Genomic DNA, 20,289 nt, shown 5'->3' with positions numbered 1-20,289 from the left:
ACGCCAGAGGCTGGATGTCTACGTCCGTCCCTAGGTGTTAGGACAGTGATGGCCATTTCTTACAGCTACTCCCTGACGGAGGATTCCCTTTGTTGGAGAACCCCGGGCTTCGGCTGAGTGAGACCCCCTGTGCTGAGCCACGCTCAGAGGGAGCCCCCCAGAAGTGAGGCAGGCAGGATGCGCTGTGGCTGGGGGTGCTGGCACATTCCCAGGCCATCCCACTTCCCAATGGGCCGAGAGCCAATCCCCGGGCTTTCCCCCTCTACTCGGGGGCTTCACTCGGCCCGTCCCAGAAAGTGGACTCTGCCCGTCAGCTGGCCTGTGGCCTCTGTTTGGGGGTCCTTCCAATTTGGGGGGCCCCTGTGCCGGCGCAGCGGGGACACGTGGGCTCCGTGAAAGCCGGCTTCAGCGGCTACATCGTGTCCTCCCGCGGCTCCGGGCCGCGCATGCCCCTTCCGGCCCCGGGCAGCCCGCCCCCGGAGCCCGCGTATGTCCTCTGGCCGCCGTGCCCCCCCCCCCGGCCGCCGGCAGCGCGCCTGCGCGGGCTGGGGCCCGGTTCCCGAGGGCGCCTGCGCCTGCGCCGGCGGCCCGCCCGGAACCCCGCGTCCGCGGCCCGGATGCCCGGGGACGCCGTTTCCGCGCGGGACGCGCTACGGAAGCCGGCCGGGCCGCCCGGAAGCGGAGGGAGCCGCCGGATGTCCTTGCCGCGCCTGCTCGCCACTTCCTCGGCCCGGGCCCGGACCGGCGCTGCGGCTGCGGCCCGCGGGGCAGCGGGAGGAGGAGCCGGCGCACGCGGAGGCCGCGGAGGCCCGCGGGGCCCCTGCCGGAGGCGGCATGTGGCGGGCGCGCCGCGCCGCCGAGGCCTGGTGAGAGGGGGCGCCGGGGCTGGGGGGCCGCGGGGGGAGGGGCCCCGGGAGGGGCCGGAGCGTGGCCGCCTCGCCCGGTCTCAGCACTCGCGTCTTCTGGAGAGCCGCCGCCTTTGCCCCGTGTGCCCCCCAAGCCGGGGTTGTCGGAGGCGGCCCGGGCCTGCCGGCCCCTGCACCCCGCGCCCCGGGGCCCCCGCCCGAGGCCCTCTGCCGCTGCCCGTGAGTGACCCCCGGCTCGGCCCAGCCTGGCCCCAGCGGCCTCGCTGACCGGATGGCGACGCGGCGCCTTGTGTGGGACCCCCACCTCCTGCCAGAGCCCTTCTCTGCGGGGGTCGCCCGCCTCTTGGAGGCCGCCCGGTCTTCCGGGACCTGCCCCCCATCTGTGATGAAGCCCCCGGCTCTCACAGCCTCCCGCCCGCCCCGGACCCCTGACCCGGGTCTCCGCACCTTGCGCCGCCTCTGACGTTGCCTTTGAAACCCAACAGCCCTGACTTCAGCCTTCCAAGACAGCTTCGGGGCGGGGACCCGGGACCCTAAGAGGGCTCCGCAGTCCTGCTCTCCCCTTTGGAGCGGACCGCAAAGCTCTCCCGCCAGAAACAGCCACACCTGCACGTTCCCTCACCCACGTGAGAGAAGGCAGAAATCTTGAGAAGCCACATGACGTCGGGCCTTAGGATGCTCAGTTTGACATCAGTCTCCTCTTCTGGGTCACCAGACCGCATTGGCCTCTCGTGGGCTGTGGAGAGGTTCCCCTTCGGTCACTCCCAGAGGGAAGCGCCCCCTCCCCTCCCCGTGGCACACTGAGCCCCTCCATCCAGCGTGAAAGGCTGGCTGGCCACTGTCCCATCCGGGAGGGTCACTCCAGCCCCTCAGCATTTATTAGGCCCCTGCAGTGCGTGGCAACCCTGCTATGCCCTGGCGATACTGAGGAAGGCCAGAAGTATCCCTGCTTCCCAACCTCCTCATGATACTCTCTTTGGTTGCTAGACATCTGAGTCCAGTCAGAGCTGGCCCAGCTTGGGAAGACACAGGCTTCCTGCATTCCCCGGGCTCGCTGGGGATCGGGTGGGGCCTCAGCATGGTGCAGCAGGCTCTTCTGTCCCTCTGACCAGCCTTCTGACCCTGGGGAAGCAGCCAGCCATGGGCTATCTTCCATTCAGATGGAAAAGAGGCGAGCAGATGCTTCAAAATCTTCAGGGGAGGCAGGGGGTCTCTGAAGCTTTCTGCACTGAAAGATTGTGGGATGATTTTAGAGGACTGGGAGAAGTGGGGGGTCATGAAGCAAATGTGGTGAGGTAATGAGGTCTGCCCCTAACCGTGTTCCTCCCCTCTTAAGACTGTCCATCCTGTTTAATTCAGACCCAGCTCTATAAAGAGAAATCTCATTGGCAGAAATACCAAGTCATACATTCAGGTTAAAAGAGCCATCCGTAAAGCCCGTCCACGCCAGGCTGGGGCTTCAGCCGAGGGTGGTTTGGGGGTTGCTCCATCTCTGACCATTGGAGGATTATTGGGAGGACCTAGGCAACTTGAGAGGAGACATCCAGGGGAAGGGCAGGAGAGGGAGGCCCCGGGGCTTTTGGGTGAGGCTGGAGGGGTTGGAGCTCTCAAGGTGGCTCCTGTCCTTCCTTTGGCCTTGTTGTCTAACCCTTTCCTCTCCTCCCCATTTCTCCTTCAGTGAGGTTTGCCAAAGTTTGGTGAATGCCGGCTACATGCTAAAAGGGACCGTGTCACTGCCCAGGCTGCACCTCCTTTCCCGAAGCCTTCATCATCCCCGTCCTGCCGTGGTGAGGCCCCTGAGGCCCCCGCTCCGGGCCTCCTGTCAGCCCTTCTCTTCCCTCAGCCACCCCTCTCTGCGGAAATGGAAGCTCTCTCCAGTGAAGCCCAGCTACCAGCCGCGGAGGCACTTCTGGCCGGCCCGCCTGGCCGCCAGGCTCCTGCGGCTTCGCTACCTCCTCCTGGGGTCAGCGGTTGGTGGCGGCTACACAGCCAAGAAGGTAGGTGGGGGCCCTCGGGGCAGGCCGGCTGAGCTGGGTCTATAAGGAGCAGGGGGCACAGGCCTCCAGGCCTTCAGACTCGTCCTTTTCTGTGTTTTCACTTCTCTAAAATGGGGCTAAAATGTTTGGAATACAAAGATTGGGGAGCACTGTTCATTTCTCTTGCTGGGGTTCCCCAGAAGGCCTGGCATGGTGCTCTGGCTGCCCTTCTGGTGTGTACTCTCATCTGTAGGATCCCACTTGACCCTCGCAGTTGTCCTGTGGTTGTTTTGCCAATGGATGAGGGGAGGCTGCATGTTGAAGTTATGCAGAGCTTGGACATAACTTGGGGTTTCCTGCCTTTGGTCCAGGACTCTCTCCCCATGCCCCGCCCCCACTCTTCATGGGTACCTGACACCTGTGTCCATACTTACTGCTGCCACCAGCTGTCTAGGCACAGGCCTCCCAGGGCCTGGCTTGGGGCTGACTCGGTCTGACAGAGAACAAACAGCAGACCAGGCTTTCGTGTATCTAAGGAAAATTCAGCTACTCTCCCTATCCACTCTCTGGTTCCTCAGGGGTCAAATTTGTGAGGGTCAGAAGTGGAATCTCCTGGTTCCCAAACCAGTGCTTTCCCACTGAGAGTGGGGGGTCCTAAAGAAGCTCTCAGAGGTTTGCCCAAGGCTGCATCCCTGCACAGGGAGCCTGGCTGCCTTGGAACTGGGCTCAAGTTGGAGGCTTGCTACACTGAACTCTTTTTTGCCTCGTAGACCTTTGATCAGTGGAAGGACATGATGCCTGACCTCAGTGACTACAAGTGGATCATTCCCGACTTTGTGTGGCAGATGGACGAGTACATCGACTGGGGTTGGTGCTAGAGCCCCCGCTACCCACCTCCACCCCAACCTGACCCCCTGTGCTCAACTAGCTTTCAATAATTTTTATCTAATACTGGTCAGACCTGCCTCAGGTGGCTGAGTGGGCCACTGGGTACCCAGACCATTGACTTGACTCCGGGACTGTTGAGATGGGAGGGCTCTCATTCAGGTGGCTGCCTGGAGCCCCTTGCCCTAGAGAACGTGCCCATGGAGGGAAGCTCCACCCTCCCAGGGAGGCTGCACATTGAGATATGGCTCCGGTTAACATCAGCCACACTGCTCGAGTTCAAGGGCGGGGGGGGTCACCCAGGGACCAGGTCCTGGGCATTTCTCCATGACTTTGGCCCACTTCAGAGGTCGGGCTGCAGTCAGTATTGGCCAAGGACGTCTGTTCCCAGCCAGGCACTTACACATATACCATGCGCACACACATCTATATATATATATATGTGCGCACACAAGCACCCCCCACTCTACACACACACACTCTCTCTCTCTCAATCCCAGTACCTTCAGCTATTTAAGTCTTTGGTGAGATTCTTGCTTCTTTCAGGCCTTGTTGAACTTGCTATTTCTTGTCCTCACATAGTCAAGGATGGGTCTGGTCCCATATCTACTTGAGCCAGTTCTTAAGCCTCTGTGAGCCAGGATGATTAGGGCGCACTGAAGGGAGCAGCCCTTCTAGCTAGTCAAAGAGAAGCAGACCAGAAATGGCAGAAGGACCAAGAACCTTTGCCCAGTCTGCCCTATCATGGCTTGACCCTTAGTTCTTGACTCCAGGGTGGATGAGAGTCCTGGACCCCCAAGTGCCCACCACTGCTCCACCAGCCACATCCTTCTCTGGACTAGAGGTGAAGAGAGAGGGATATCATTGAGGCCCTCCTTGCCTCAGAATGTTTAAGGCTAAAATCAATTGGAGGCAGAGAGAGCCTGTGTTTTGGTCTTTTCACTCATCTTGGACTTAGAAAACCTGCTCCTGATGTCCTCTGCTCCAGCTGACTGTTCTAGTGGTGTGGAGCTGGGGTGACTCCCAGGCTCCCCAGAACAGGCCATGAGGCAGCTCTGACCTAACTCTTGAATCTGAGGAGGTTCAGCTCCCATGGGTTTTGGAGGTGCCATTCTGACAAGTTTTTCAACATTAAACTTGTTTTACTATGCTTCATTTTTGAATCAGCTTCAAACATCCTAGGTCTGGAGTCCCACCTTCAGTTTCCAGTCTCCTGGGTACTTCTTACTCATCAACATCAGTAGGAGCTCAGCCTTGGCCCATAGGTCCCTCAGGCTTCTCCATCCTGTTTGTCCTCTAGTCTCCATTGCACTGACCTAGAGCCCCTGAATTTATCATCCTCCTGTTGTGGATGGCGAAGCTGCTTCAGGAGACTCCTCTGGAGTCTGTCAAGGGAGTGTCTGCAGTGGGTTCAGGAGGGTCTTGGTGCCTCTTGGAGCTGGGGTGATCTGTCCACCCTCATCCTCCCTAGAAGGGGGGGGGGTGGTCTGAGGTGTATGGTCTGAGCTTTTGTTCTCTTCAGTTGAAAGTGTGGCCAGGGTCTTAGCCTCCCATTTGGGTTTTCTCAGTAGTTTGCCATTTCCTTCTCCAGGGAGAGCTTCCTTCTTGAATTGTTTTCAGTTGAACTGAAGAGGAAATTTTAAATAGGGTTTCATAAAGCATCAGACTATTGGTGTAACTTGATCGTGCCAGAGAGCTTGAATATTTATTATCTAGCACAGTAATCTTCCATTGCATTCATCCAGTCCTCAATCAAAGGGCAGCGACTTTGCTTCCCGTGGTTTGCTAGCACAAATGCTGCTGCTGCCATATTTTGGGATATATGGGCATTTTGTTCCCAAAGACCTCCTTGGGGATAGGCTTAGAGTCTCTGGACTGGAAGAGAAAGACATTTAAGTCTTTTTATATTGTCATTCCAAATTCCTTTCCCAAATGGCGCATCAATGGGTCTATCTGCCACTCCCCCCCCCCCCCCAAGTTGTCTTGCATTTCTCTTTTTATTAGGGATTTGGAGCCTTTGTTCATGTGATTGGTACTAGTTTGGCATTCTTTGGGAACTGTTTATATTCTTTAATCATTTAGCTGTTGAAAATGGCTTTTAGTTGTATATGTGTTTACATATATTAGGCATAGTTAGTTTTCTCTGTCTTAACATCCTAAACCCTTGTCTGAAGAATTTTATTTCAAGACTTTGTTCCCCATTTGATAGTTTCCTTTTACCTAGTACATTCATTTTATTTGTGCAAAAGCTTTTCAATTTTATGGAATCAAATTTTATCTTTTTGCCTCATTCCCTTGTTTGGTTTGAGAATAGTTCTCCTATCCATAGCTTTGAAAGGTACGTGAGCTACTTTCCTTCTGTTTTTTTATGGTTTGATCTTTAATATTAAAGTCTTGAATATATTTGGAAATATGGTGTTAGGTGTGAGTCTAAGGCTAATAGCTGTCAATTTTCCCAGCAGTTTTTATATAATAGAGAGCTGTTCAACATATTCTCAGTTTTAATGAGCATGAGGTTAAGTTGTCTTGTGTCTAGTTTGTTCCACCGATCTGTTTCTCTCTTTTTTAAGCAATGCCAGTTGGTTTCAAAGGCTGTTGCCTTAGAATATAATTTGAGGTGTCACTTCATTCCTACCTTTTCCATAATCTCTTTAGATTCTCTAGATCTTTTCTTTCTCCAGTTGAATTTTGCTGAATTTAGAGTGTGTGTATGGTGTGTGTGTGTGTGTGTGTGTGTGTGTGTGTGTGTGTGTGTGTCTGTCTAGTCTGAGCAGGCTTTTTGATAAAGCTTTTTTTATAAAGTATAGAAACAGTTATCTTGTTTTATACAGTATTCTTTGATAATTTTATCACTATATTTTTGAAAGTATAAATAAGTTTTGGTATTATTTTAATTTTAATGTATTGACACAGCTCAACCATGAACAGTGAAAAGTCCTCAAACTATTTATGTTGTCCTTTATTTCCTGAAGAAGTTCCTTGTCATTGAATCTCTGCAAGTATTTTGCATATTTTGGTAGATGCCTTCTTATAGCTGATTGGAATGTCTTTCTTCCTTGTATTACCTCTTAACTTTTCTTACTGTATAGAGAGGTTATTGATTTTTGTGGATTGATTTTGTAGCCTGCAATTTTGCGGAAAATATTCAGTGAAGCAATAGAATTGAATATAAAAAAGAACCTACAAAAATATGGGAATAAATTGATTAAAATATTTATCTTTGTTTTAGAAGGAAAATAACTTTTCCCCTTCAGCAAATGGAAGTATTGAGAGAGACGAGAGGAAATGTGCTTGCTAACATTAGAATAAACTTACATGGAAATATATTGTTTAGCATTTTTAAAAGCCCGCAACAGATGAGGGACAACTAAAAATTGATTTTGAAAACATTAAAAGGAAGTTTTAACAATTTACGAAGAACTCTGTTTTTGCTGTGGCCAAATGATTACGCCTGGTGGTGGTTGTGCTCAGTTCCACCAATAGTTGTTGATGTGCATCTCCCATTCCTGGCCAAGTTTAGTTCTTTGGACCTTTTTCTACCATGGCTTCGTTTCTAGGTTGTCCTTGATGGGTGGATGTCTTTTTGTCTCTGTAGAGAAGCTTAGCAAAGCCCTTCCCGATTCAGAAGCCCTGGCAAAGCTGGTTCCAGACCTGGACAAGCTCGCAGGGAGCTTTAGCCTGCTCAAGGACTTCTTCTCTACAGGTGAGGAGGCGTACTTTCCCCTGCAGTTGTGTGGGGACACAGCAGCAGAAGGACGGGGTTGGTGATGTGAGGGGGAGCACCAGGAGGGCGCCACCAAGGGTCTTGGGTAATCTTTCTGAGGGAATGGGATGCAAAAAACAAATGGACACAAAAGCTCAAGGTCTTGTCAAAGACTTTCTCCTCAGGTAAAGGAGCTCCAGGAATCTGGTTGACTAACTTTTGAAAAGGATCAGAGCTCAAAACAATGGGTTTAGCAGCCAGAATCTGCTCTTTAGTTTAGGTATGTGCTTACGTCCTAATTTTTCTGTCTTTAATTGTTGATTTAAAATGTTCACTTTAAGCCGCAGAGAAATAGATTCTCTTCAAACAGGTTGTCAAAATGCAGGAGCCTAAAATTTCCCAGTTGTAACTCTAAGCCTGGCCCAGATTCTGACTTCTAATTCTGCTTCTTACCCTAATTCTGACGCCAGCCTCTGCAGGGATTTTTGTATTTCATAGTTGGCTCCTGCCTTGCCCATTCTCTGGGCTGGAACGTGCAGGCACTCTTTGCAGCTGCTCGCTGTAGTTGATGTGGCCCTTCTTCGCAGCCTCAGGCTTCGCTTGCTCCCCGTAGCCCACAGCTCCAGAGGCCCTCAGTTGAGAAGCAACTGACCCTGGGTTGAGAGCAGACCCCTTGTCACGAGGCCAGCTGCCAGGGGAGCAGGCTCTGAGGGCGCCCAGGGAGCCTTCCCTTTCCTTTCTTCCTTGGGTGGATCGTTCCTCTGGTGCACTGTGCCAGCACTTGGGGGCAAATGTGGCCATCAGCAGAAAGCTGACTGGGGAGGAGCAGACTACTAGGCACTGGGCCTGAGTTCAAGTCCGACCTCACTTCCCAGAGGCTCACCAACTCTGGGCACATCACCCTTGGCATCCTCAAAACTCCTAAGGGATGGTGTCTGCACGTATTCTCCAAACCTTGGAGAGCTTGGCAATTGCTCACTTGTGATCACAGAAGCCTGCCCAGTGCTAGGCAGGAGGAGGCAAAGGTGAACCCAGGGGCAGCAATTGCCATGGGTTCTGGGGGACCAGAACGTCTGTACAGAGCTCCTTGGGGTGACTGGGCTAGCTCAGCCGAAGTCCCCAAGGTGGGTGTGGAGGGGTGGGTAGAAGGTTCTAGGTGTTCAGGATAGTGTTCCTAGCACAAATAGAGGGTAGGGCAGGATAAGGTAGCTTCTTCGGGATAGTCCTACTGTTTACAGAAAGACCCTGGTGTTGAGGGCCTTTTGGGTGCCTCATGGCCTGGGGTTCCCAAGAGCAAAGGGCTTTAGTTGTGTTTGGAAGGAAAATCACCTTCTCACGGCACAAGAACAGGTGAAAGGATCCAGGGAGCCGGGGCTGGGAGGGAGGGAAGCCAAGGTTCATCCAGGAGATGGGACCTGGCCCCTGAGACTGGGTGGAGTTAGGTAGGAAATTAGGATCATTTCTAACATGCCTACTATATGCTCCATGCTAGTCTGGGGGAGCAGCCTTCAGGGCTGAGGATGACCCAGAAGAGTGGCCAAGGGAACTGGACTCCCTATCCCTGGAGAAGTTTCTTCATATTCTCTCTGGGGTGAGTGGCATGAGGTTGGATGAGTGATTTGGAGCTAGGTGTTGGCAGATCATCTCCTTCCCTGTCTCCCTCTCATGACCAGTCTCAAGCAGATCAGTTTTTAAAAATCTGGAGTGACAGAAAGTTTGTGATGAAGAAATGATCAAAGGAATGAAGGTTGGACTTAGGGTTGAGGTATGAAGCTAGGAGGTGAAGGACTTGGGGCTCAGGACAGAGCGGGGCTTGTTGAGCTACAAGAAGAGAAGCTTCCTTCGAGCGGTGTAGGACAGGCCCCTTGCCTCTGGTCGCTGAGCTAGAAGCTGAGTGAGGACATTGGGAGAGAGCCTCGTTTTAGCTGCTCTCCAATGAATGCTCTCCCAAGGGGCGGCCTATTTGTGGGGACTGGGGGGAAGATTTTTTAAAAAAAAACATAGGACAGGTTTCTAGAAGGTGCTTTTAAACTGCTTGGTGACTGGTTTTCCAGAATCATTCCTCAGTAGTGTCAACATCTGGGGAGGAGTCTGGGTGAGAAAGAAGGAAAAGAGTATTTCTGAAGTGCCAGTATTTATGAAGCCTGGGTGCTCGACACTGCACTAAGTGCCTGGTAAGCTTGGCCAGATCTGATTCTCACCACAGCCCTCTGAGGTAGGGACTTTTACAGGGAAGGGAAATGAGGCTAGCAGAGGTGAAGGGATTCATTCAGGATCACCTAGGTAGGAAGTAGAGACTTCTAGATGCCAGGCCCAGAGTTCTGGGCACTTTGATGCTTCATTTGCCTAAATCAAAGTACATTTGTCTACGTTTTATAATATAAAATTACATTGGCTGATCAAAGAAATTATAGTCTACATTTTAAGGTGGAGCTTTGCACTGTAAGTGCATTTAATTGGTTGTGGTGGTGGTCCCGGGCTTTTGCTGGAGTAGGGAAGTCCCTCCCCAGGTACCAATCTGAGCTGAGTTGCCTGAATTCAAAGGGACCTGAGCCCAGACCTCTCCTGATCCATGCTACTTCCAGTGTCAGGAGCTTCCTAGATGACTTCCTCATTGGGGCTGGAGGACTGGGTCGAAGTCCCAGGGCTGCTTCTCCCTCTCCTGACCAACAACTGTTGGATGGAGTGATTGCCTCCTGTCCGCTGGGCTTTCCGAGCTCCAGAGGGTCAAGATTGGGGTTAACCTTTTGTGTAGCCTCAGGTGGAGGATGCTGTAGATGCTCTTTGATCTGCGGGGTGGTGCTGCTGCCCATTCACCTGGATAACAGTGGGAAGTGGATCTTTGCTATTAGCTCGATGATGTTCCACTCTGACCTGTCAAGGCCTTCCTTCATTGCCAGACATCAGGTCTGGTGCATCCAGGGATGTCCATCCATTCTGAGGCTTCAACTCAGGCCTCCTGGGACTCTCTGTTGATTCTTTGGTGGTGAAATCTCTGCAAGGGATGGGAAAACTCTGGGACCTGTTGGTGATGTTTGAGATTTGCCTGGGTCAGCAAAAACAGTTAACTTCTTCAGGGAGCCTGGCAGGAGAAATCTTCCCTCTTCACCTGATAGAGTACACTGTCAGCCCAGCAAGACTCTAGCATCTCGAGGACAGCTATGACTGAGCTCTGGGACCTCTTGGTAGCCAATGGCCCTGTCCATTCTTCGAGAATTGCAGGGTGAAGGGTGGGCAGAGTGTGGGACTTTCTTTGGCCCAAAGAAAAGAAGGCTACAGTGATAGTTGCACATAGAGACATGCTTTGTGGCCTCCGTGGGAAGGAAGTGTTGGCATCTGGAACCTGCAGCACCTTCTCCTTGGGACACTACCAGCCTATCATCTCCCCTTTGAGTGTCTGTCCAAGGACAGGCTGTGGGTTCATCCTCTTTGTTTCACTATGATGAGGGGAATAGTTTATGATATTCTTTTGGGGCATCTTGGGTTTCAAAGGGTCTGCACAGGGGGAGACCAGGAGGTGAGACTTAGAGAGTCAGCTCTTGGTAATCAAATACTTCACTGAAATGATGCTGCTCCCCCTTGGATGGGTCTGAAAACCCTTTGGTGGGAAGGACCATCTTGAGGGGACACAGTCCTGTGTGCCCCAGGGCCAGGCGGGCAGGGTGGGCGTCTTGGCGCCCACCTTCACACTCATTTCATGTTCTTTTCCATTTCCCCTTTTGCTGATTTTTCACAGGTGACAAATGGGTTAGTGAAGTCCTAGGAGCTTCTGACCGCCTTCTGTTGTTAGGTGTGTACAAAGCTCTTTGTGCTGACCTTCACCCGCCTCTCCATGTTGCTGCTCCACTAATTACAAATCAAACTGGGAATGCCGCTTTGATAATCCTGGATTCCGAAACCCAGAGCGTACTCAAGCAAACCTGGGGATGATGAAGAGGCATTCCTTCAGGGAGAGCAAAAATTCCTAATCATTTATCTCAGTAGTAAAAAGTTTTCAAAATTGTGTGCTTGGCTAAAGATCTTCTTAAAGTGGTCCCCAAAGCTCTTCGTCTCAGCGTGAAAAGTAATTTGGGGGTGTCTCATCTGCTTTGTCCTAGCTGGCATTTTTAATTCGGTCTTATGTCATTTTGGATATCTAATATCTGTTCTCATGTCCGGCATAGCTGTCAGTATTCTTACCAGAAATGATCCTAACTCAGGGTTACCTTGTTTATTCTCCACTAGAATTACTTGCTGGGTTTTTCAAGTAATGCTCTAAGGTGACTTCTTCATTTCTGAGTAAATCACTGGGCATTTTTCCTGAGAAAGGGGAGAATAGTCTTCAGCAGGTCATTGGCTGCTTTTGGCCAGGATGATGATGAGCTGCTCTCCTAGTCAGCCTCTTGACTGGGCGTGGTTTGGGACTTGAAGTGTGTTGTAGGAAGAGCAGGAGATCACAGGTGTGTGCTCTTGTCTTCTAGGTACCTCGGGAGAAACGGCCTTTCGAGCAACTGATGAAAGCGACCGACAGTTTAAGAAGGTAAGTCCTTGGAGTGTGTGGGGTGCCCTTCATCTCCTGGGCACCCGAAAAACAGAATGTCTCAACATTTCTCTTATTAATTCAGCATGTCCTGAAGCAGGATCTGCTGGGTCCTGGGTCAGACCCAACCCCACCACCACCACCCACCCCCATAGGTGCCTTCTGAGGAGCCCAGCCCCGAGGAGCAGATGGCTCAGGCCACGTGGCATGTCTGTCCTTTCTGTGTACTTTGGGTCAGACATGACTTCATGGGCCTGGCAGCTCCTGATGGGGACATAGCTTGTTCTGATTGGCATCTCTTTAGCGTGAGAGGTCTGGGGCCCAGGTGAGGATATGGAAGACACCTGGCTGGGGGTCTGGCTGACTCTATCAGGTGCTCAGAGTCCTAAGTCTTCCAAGAATTCCATGAAAAACGTGTTTTTTTTTTTTTTGAAATATGCTTTGAATGAATAAGGTTTTTTGTATATTAGATGTTATTTGTTTTTTTCTTTTTTGCAGGGTTAAAGATTTTGAAGAGTAGTATTTTTGAAAGGTTCCTGATCTTTTCATGGCATTAATTACAGGGATTCCCTTTTGTGGGGTGCTCTGCCACAGCCCTTCAGTTGGGGAGAGCAGGTGCTCAGAGTAGAGTTTCAAGTTCATCCTCCTTTGCTTTCTTTCAATTTGGTTTTAAACAGCAGTCTTGATTATCTGCACCATTGAGGAGGAAGATGATGAGTGATTGTAATTGGCCCACACTCAGGCCTTGGAAAGGTCACCTGATGTCACCCCTCATTTTCTATGTTTGAGGAAGCGGGGCCTCAGGCCATTGAGGTGACTTGTGCTAGGTCATGTGAGGCAGCGGCTGTTCTTCATCTTTGATTTGTAAGGATTATCCCTGGCAACCTAAAGGGAATCTTGCGCAGGACTCCTTGGGCCTCACAGGTCACTCAGATCAGGGTTTCTATTAATCTGCTCTCTTCAGGGTCTAGAATCAGGAATTGTCACCCTGTCGGGTGGGGGGGGGCGTTCCTCTGGCACAGCTTGGGTAATGGTTTGTTCATCCTTTAAGTGACTCCATGCCAATGAGACCTGCTGGGAGCAGGGCACAGAAGGGGGGCAATAGCCCATGTCCAAGCCAGGGGGCTTGTTTGTTGCTTCAGCAACTTGGAGTATTTTACCCCTTGGCTTATTTCAAATTAATTCCTTATTAAAATAATACTTTCCTAGCATATTAATACTTATTTGCTTATTACATGTCTGCAAAATGCTTAAAGAATTTTCCCATCTTTTTATTATAAAGGTTTAGTCTTTTTTTAAAATTGATAATGTTAAAACCACTTTATTCAAAATCCATTAAAGAAAGACCTGTTACTAATAATGATCACCAGAGGGGCAGCTAGTTGATGCATTGGCAGATGGGAGTACCGGCCCTGGAATCAGGAGTACCTGAATTCAAATACAGCCTCAGACACTTAATAATAGCCTAGCTGTGTGACCTTGGGCAAGTTACTTAACCCCACTGCCTTGCTAAAAAACAATGATCACTAGAAGGCAATAAAAATGTGGTCATTTGGAAGAGGGCAAAGATGATGAATTAGGGTGTGCCACCCAATGCACAACCCTTCTTATTTCATGACTCCTGGGCTCTTTTAATTTATACTCCTCAAGTTAAATGAGCTCATTGCTGTTGCTGTAGGAGCCAGAAGGAACCTTTAGCACCATCGAGTCCAACCCACTCGATGTACAGATGAGGAAATTGAGGCCTCAGCCACAAGGGCAGCTTAGTGTTCAACATGGAGCTGCCTCACTGCAGGTGCCCCTGCTCAGACAAAAAGTCTCCAGCCTCAGCTGGTGGTTCTCTCCATCTGAACAGTTCTACCTGCAGCCATGGTGTTGAGTAACTGGCATCCAAGACTCTAAGCCTGATGGAAATGGAAGTGTTAACCTTCAGGGGCAACCCTCTGGATGAGAGCTGGTGAATTCTGACAGGTCCCTCGAGTGCTTGCAGTCTGGTCCAGTTTGGTTGGAGAGCTCCCCAGGGGTTGCAGCCAGATTTGGAGACACTTCCAGAGGGTGACAGCGAGGAAGGCCAGGCACCAGGAACGGTGACCGAGAGTCTACCACCCAGAAACAGGCCAAAGTACAGAGTTGCTTTGGAAAACTTGGAGTAGGCAACTTGTCCTCCAATCCCTCCCTGAGTTGGGGGCTCATCAGGACCTGCCAAGCGCTCCTGGAGTGCAGATAGCTGCTGAATGACCAACTGACATGGTGCTGCCCTCCAGGCCATACAGCTCTCAGGTAGTCATCCTCCCTCTGCTGAGAGACCCCAAGGCAGCCTTCCTGCTTGAAGCCTCTCCTGATCCTCAGCCTAGATGGGCCTCTAACCGCTCTTGTCCTCCAAGGCCGGCTGAGCCTGGCTCCCTGCTCTATGGATGGCAGCGTTTTGTGTACTTGAAGATCTGTCTTTTGTTCCTCAAGTCTTCTCTGCATGAGACCACCCTACTTCTGGACACTGGATCCTGCCTCCTTACCCTAGATTGCCCAGAGCAGAAGATGTTGCAGCACGGCATTGGCCATGGTGGCCAGAGTGTAGGCCGGTGGTGAGAAGGCCCACAGAACAAGGACAGAAAGTCTGTGTGTCCCCACGAAGAGCAGGGAGGCAGCAGGGAACAACCGAAGATGTTTAGCCTCCTTTGGTTCAGGGTTTATCAGCTGAGGTGCTTGTTTACATCGACTCTTCTCCTTTTTTAGCGTCTCCTCCTCAACTTTGTCCTTTGAGAAGATGGTGTCTGTTGGCAGAAGGGAGGTGTCCAGGCTGAGGGGCTCCATGAGGAACCTTTTTGACTGACCAGCAACCTGGGAATTTTATTTTGGCCTCCAGCCTGGATAGGTGAAATTCTGTCTGCAGGGGCAGCTAGGTGGTGCAGTGCATAGAACACTGACCCTGGAGTCAGGAGGACCTGAGTTCAAATGTGGCCTCAGACACTTAATAATTACCTAGCTGTGTGGCCTTGGGCAAGTCCCTTAACCCCATTGCCTTAAATAAATAAAATTTAAAAAGAGAAATTCTGTCTGCAGCCCAGTGCTCTGGCAGCCAAGACCCTCCAGAGCCCAGATGGGGAGTTGGGGGTAAAGGAGTCTGCAGCATAGGGTTCATTAGTCACAACAGAATTTCATCCTCATGCACTGCCTCCTCATGCAGTGGTGTTCCACCATGCTCTGTTGGAAGATTGCGCCTTCCTAGAGCCTCTGGCCAGTCTAACTAGGGAAGATTCCCCAGCAACTCGAATAGAAAATAATCCATGTGTAGTGTGGCAGAAGCAGCTCAGGGGAGGGCCACTTGAAGTCTGAGGGGAGAAAAGGGACCGAGCCTCAGGAAAGCTTTTCTGGGTGTTGATTCAGAAGGGGGGAGATGGCTAGTCTAGTGTGTCTGTTGCACAAGGTGCTGGAGGGAGGGAGAGGAGATGGTCCATTCTGAGGGGTCCAGCTGCAGGAGACCATCGAGGTTGGGCCTCTGGGGGACATCCAGAAGGGAGTGGGCAGCAGGGACAGAGAAGGACCTGGAGAACTGTTAGCCAGCTGTCCATAGGACTTAAGGAAGAGCCATTGGATTCACTCTAATTGGCATCAGGTGACTGGAAGTCAGGAGAACAGCCACTGTCCCCAGGTGTCAGAGAAGCAGCTTCCCCATGTCTGCCTGGGGCTGGGGGAGGTCATACTTGGGGGATCCAGAACCGTCTGAGCATCTGCTCAGAGAATGTTTCATCTAGTCAAAATTCATTAAATGGGTTTAGTTCTTAAGATGGATAGTTCCGCAGCCTTTTCAGTCTGGTTATTTAGGTCTTTGAGGCTGTTGTCATTTTTGTTGATCCAGCATTTCAAGTACAGAAAGGAGAAAGTGGGTGGGGACTTGCCCGCTGAAATGGCAGCGTCAGGAAAACTTGCCCTTTCCAAGTGCTTAGGTTCAGGGATTCTGGGTAATGGTCTGTTTCTTGCCTGAAAATTTTAATTTAAAGATTCACTTTTAAAACTTATTTTGACCTGTTTTAAAACTGTATTCATAAAATTAATAAATAAATTTGGGATATAACATCTCTGAATCCTTTTTAATCAGTATTGCCCAATTTGATTTGGGGACTTTAGGTGTCACCAAGAGACTGGTGAATCATTTTGTATTGAAGAATAGGGTTTTCTTACCTAAAAGGGAATAATCATCTTTTATGGTCAAAGAATACATTTGTTGACATATTGCGTCATAGTCCTTTTGTTGTACCTCATTCTTATTTCCTTCCCAACTTTTTAGGAAGTAGGACTATTAATTTCTTCTCTCTTCATTGACAGCCTTGAAAGGAAAGCAGGTGGTCCTAGGATGAGGGCTTGACTGAGAGCTTAGTGTTCTTTCCAGCCTCTTTCTTATGCTGCATCCTTAGAAGCTGAGAAGAGTGTAATGCAGTGGATATCAGGAGATTAGAAAGCTGATCCAGGTGTATATAGACCAATGCAGGCTCCTCAGCTGAAAAGTCATGGCGTGTAACCGCCCTGAGCAAACGGGGTTGGGGGGTCCCCAAGCCCTGAACACCCACAGATTGAACATTCTTTCTCTTTGGTTTGGGGACAGAGTGGCATGGTGAAACCAGCCCTGAGGCAGGTAAGGACAGGTAGAGCAATTGAGTCAGCTGTGGCTTTGTCCTGGTGGCTTGTTCTTTGACCACTCATTGAATTTCAAAGGTATGTTATCACCCTAAAGGTGATTAGTTTCTAATTTATTTATTAGTGAAACATGTAGTTTGGAACTTGGAAGTAATTGCTAAAATCTGAACTGTTTTCATCCAGAAGTTGGATTTCTTTTCAAGTGGATCCTGAAAATAATTATCTACAAATTTAGCCTGGTAGCGATTTCCATACATTAGAATTTTGAATTTGAAAGAAAAGTCCCTCAAATGATTGCTCCATTTCCCAAATCTAAAATTCTTATTTAATAAGAAAAAATTTTTCCCATTGGAGAACAATTGAGCTTTGTTTTCATATTTATAGAGGGGGTCTTGGGTTTTGGTAAGTTGAGTCAAGTGATGGTTAAGCTTTTAAGCAAGTATTAGCAAGTATTTGTTGGTTTTAATCATAACTTTGAAATATTTGTTTCATATTTTCTTTTCAAAAACTTTATAAAGTTCCATATAATGATATTATCTTAGCATGGAATGCCATGTGTTTTGTAAATGCTTTTTTAACCCTAATAGTTTTTGGAAAGCTCTGATGTTATTTCACATTCTAAGCCGAATTTAAATGATTCTCATAATCGTTGTTTATTTTGTTTTTTGTTTTGTGTGAGGCAGTGCCTTGGCCGAGGTCAGATCTGAACTTGGGTCCTTCTGACATCAGGGCCCCTGCTCTACCCATTGCACCACCTTAGCTGCCCCTGATTTTCCTCATTGTTGGATATACTTTGATGGAGAATTCAGTGAACCTTGAGCACATTGTTCTCCTTGTGCTGGTTAATACTTCCCTTGGTCATCAAGACTCTTCTCTGTTTGAATTTCCAACTGATGAGACTGACCCAGGTGCATTTCTGTTATGTCAGCTTTGATTTTCTCCCATAGTTCTGTTATCCTTGGAGCTATTTGTTGACTTAATAAGAAAAGAGCATTTCACATGCACCAGCCTCTTCGTTTAATGTCTAAATATGCATTTGAAGTTAAATTTTTTTTTCCCCATTTGTGCGTTAGAGATTGACCCAAACCCTGATGGGGTCTCATAGGGCTGTCATTAAGCTCTGCAAAAGTATAATATCATGCAGCTAGGTGGCTCAGTGGATAGAGCACCGGCCCTGGAGTCAGGAGGATCTGAGTTCAAGTCGGGCCTCAGACATTTAATAATTACCTGTGTGGCCTTGGGCAAGCCACTTAACCCCAATACCTTGCAAAAACCTAAAAAATAAGTGTACTATCCAGTCGTACCAATTACTTGTGTTTAGTAAATAAAAGGGTTTTGTTCCATTTTAGACCACTAACTTCAAAGTAACTTGTATCTGTGTAATACAGCTAAATTTTGGGTTCTTTTCCTTTGCTTGGTCTGAATCTATGTAGGGGATTCCTGGTATGGAAATTCCCTCCACTGATTCGGATCATTCATCTTCCTCTAATCCCTCTCTCTTCCCTGCTCACTTGCATATCTCTAACTGGCTGTCTCTTAACTCACTATTGGCAGAATCTCAACCAGAATTTGTTTAATCTACACTTCTTTGCAGAAAAAAAAGACAGTTGAAATGGAAAAATGTTTTTTATAGATGAATTGAGTTAAAAAGCCCCTACTTGTCAGACTCTGGCCTGGGTTTAACACATGGATCCTGAACCTTCTTTCCTCTCTCCTTCATGTCCTTTATTCTTCTGTACTGTGAGGCTGATGCAGACTGGTACCTGAGGCAGGATATGAGGCTGACCTCTCAAAGATAGTTGACCTTGCTCCTTCCCCTGGCTCCAGGGAGACCACACCCAGTGTTGGTCCTCTTAACCATGACCTTGTGTCGGCCCCAGTGGGCTCATCTAGCCAATTGAGGTTCCGCTCTGTGGAGAGGATAGAAAGAGTGATTGTTAAAGGCTTCAGGAACAAGTCGAGCATCACATCAGAACTAACCCTTTTCATTCATTCATTCTTTTTCTCTAACATCGCTGGGGAAAAAAGGAAACTTCCATGTCAGGTTCAGTTGTGCCTAGGCCCTGGTCCATGTCCATTTCTGCTTGAAGCTCTCCACTCCTTCCTGTCTCTCGGCTGTCTTGGTTGTGCCCTTTGGTTTAACGTTCTTCTCCTCCCCAATTTTCCCCTTCTCATTGTAAACTTGTGGCAGGGTCTGCTCGGTGAGCTCATTATCTTACAGCAGCAAATCCAAGAACATGAAGAGGAAGCCCGCAGAGCAGCTGGCCAGTATAACACAGGCTATTCCCAGCAGAAGCGCAAGGTGATGGTCTCGGGGCTACGTGCTGGGTTCCTACTAATCGGCCATTCCAAGCTAGAGAGCCCTGGTAGGCCAGGGGGATTGTTGACAAAAGAAGACCCCCATGATTTGAGTTCAATGCAGGCAGAGCAGACCTAGGACAGGAAGGCCCCTGGAATGTTGGGCATTCCAGCCTTGCAAAAGAAACCTGAAGTCTCCCTGTTGTCGAGATGCTCCAGGGAACTCTGGGACAGATTCCTCTTTTGTAAAGTGGACATTGTGCTTCCACTTGGGTCTCTTGGCAGAATTCACTCTAAGCACAAAGAAAGAGCGCTTTTATGGGAGGCCCAGGTAAAGGGTTGAACTAGACAATCTAGGAGACAGTGCCCGGACTGGTCGTTTCCCTCCCAAGTGCCCAATGTAGTACTATACATTTCCCCCAGCTTCTTGCTTTTGAGGGTAAAGCCAGGATTAATGACCCTTTTGTTTAGAGAAATGCTTGAGAACAATCCTTGGGTTGGAGTTCTCTCCTTAAGGGCCCTGGCTTTTCTCAATTCCAAGGCTGTGGAGGCCATCCAGAAAATGCAGGCCCAGTTTGAAGGAGCACTAGTGCTGAGATGGAGAATTTGAACCCCAAAAGTGACCAATTTCCACATTATAAATGATCATTTTCCACTCAAGTGAAGAGAAAACTTAGAAACTGTGACCAGGTCTCATCTTGTTTCTTTGAGGATGCCACTGGGATGTGGCAGACAATCCTCTCCTTTGAGTGACAGGCTCAAAGGAACTGCCCCTGTGAGCCAGCAGCCTGGTGGAGAAGGGCTGGGCTTCGAGGGTCTTGCTTAATGCTTTAGCAGCCCCTATGTCTTCATACCCAGATAATTTTTTGCAACTGTTAGTGATTTTTTTTATGGTTTGACCTTAGAGGCTTGTATTGTCCTTCTCTGAGCAGGGTGGGAAGTGGGCTGCCAGGCCTTTAGACCTTGGTGGCTTTCTGAAAAGCATCATTTTTTTTTTTCCTTTTGTACGTGACAGTAGCCAAGTGGACAAGGCCCCGAGGGAGGAAAGAAGAGCTACAGATGCACCTTCTTGTGTCGTCACTAAACCCAGCCACTTCTTACTTTCTAGAACGTGGTAGAGTTAACCCTGGCCTGGCCTTTGTAGAGTCGGGAAGTGTGAAGTGCGTTGTGAACCAGCCTCCCGATGCATATGTTGGGAAGGTCGGGGTGGCCTGGCCTCAGGTCCTCGTATCAGAGTAGCCTTCATCATTTAGTACTTTACTGATGGTCATGGATGTGAGGAAAACCAAAGCATCTGCTTTCCATGGGTCAGAACTGATGAAAAAACCCACTTTGCACATGGGTCTTGCACATGGGTCTTTTTCTTGGTTTACCCAAACTCCCATGGTGAGAGTAAGGCTCTGATAAGAA

At 49.5% G+C, this 20,289-nt stretch overlaps 1 protein-coding gene across 9 annotated transcripts in view; it reads left to right on the top strand.

Moving 5' to 3' along the window:
• Positions 1-701: 701 nt before the first annotated feature.
• OPA1 (OPA1 mitochondrial dynamin like GTPase) overlaps positions 702-20,289 on the top strand; it is a 56,829-nt gene continuing 37,241 nt past the window's right edge. For 2 of the 9 annotated variants that reach the window (XM_074190607.1, XM_074190608.1), the window contains exons 1-7: positions 705-866; positions 2,545-2,863; positions 3,613-3,709; positions 7,323-7,430; positions 11,167-11,220; positions 11,891-11,949; positions 18,773-18,883. In XM_074190607.1, coding sequence (XP_074046708.1) covers positions 835-866; positions 2,545-2,863; positions 3,613-3,709; positions 7,323-7,430; positions 11,167-11,220; positions 11,891-11,949; positions 18,773-18,883 — 780 coding nt within the window. In that variant the 5' untranslated portion in view covers positions 705-834. Of the gene's footprint in view, positions 867-2,544; positions 2,864-3,612; positions 3,710-7,322; positions 7,431-11,166; positions 11,221-11,890; positions 11,950-18,772; positions 18,884-20,289 lie in introns of all 9 variants that reach the window. The other 7 variants (XM_074190605.1, XM_074190609.1, XM_074190606.1 and 4 more) reach the window with 7 other exon arrangements.

The sequence above is a fragment of the Macrotis lagotis genome, chromosome 6 (assembly GCF_037893015.1).
Source record: "Macrotis lagotis isolate mMagLag1 chromosome 6, bilby.v1.9.chrom.fasta, whole genome shotgun sequence".
Lineage (NCBI taxonomy): Eukaryota > Metazoa > Chordata > Mammalia > Peramelemorphia > Peramelidae > Macrotis > Macrotis lagotis.
Note: the sequence above shows the minus strand (reverse complement) of the source record. Positions and strands in the feature narration are given on the sequence as shown.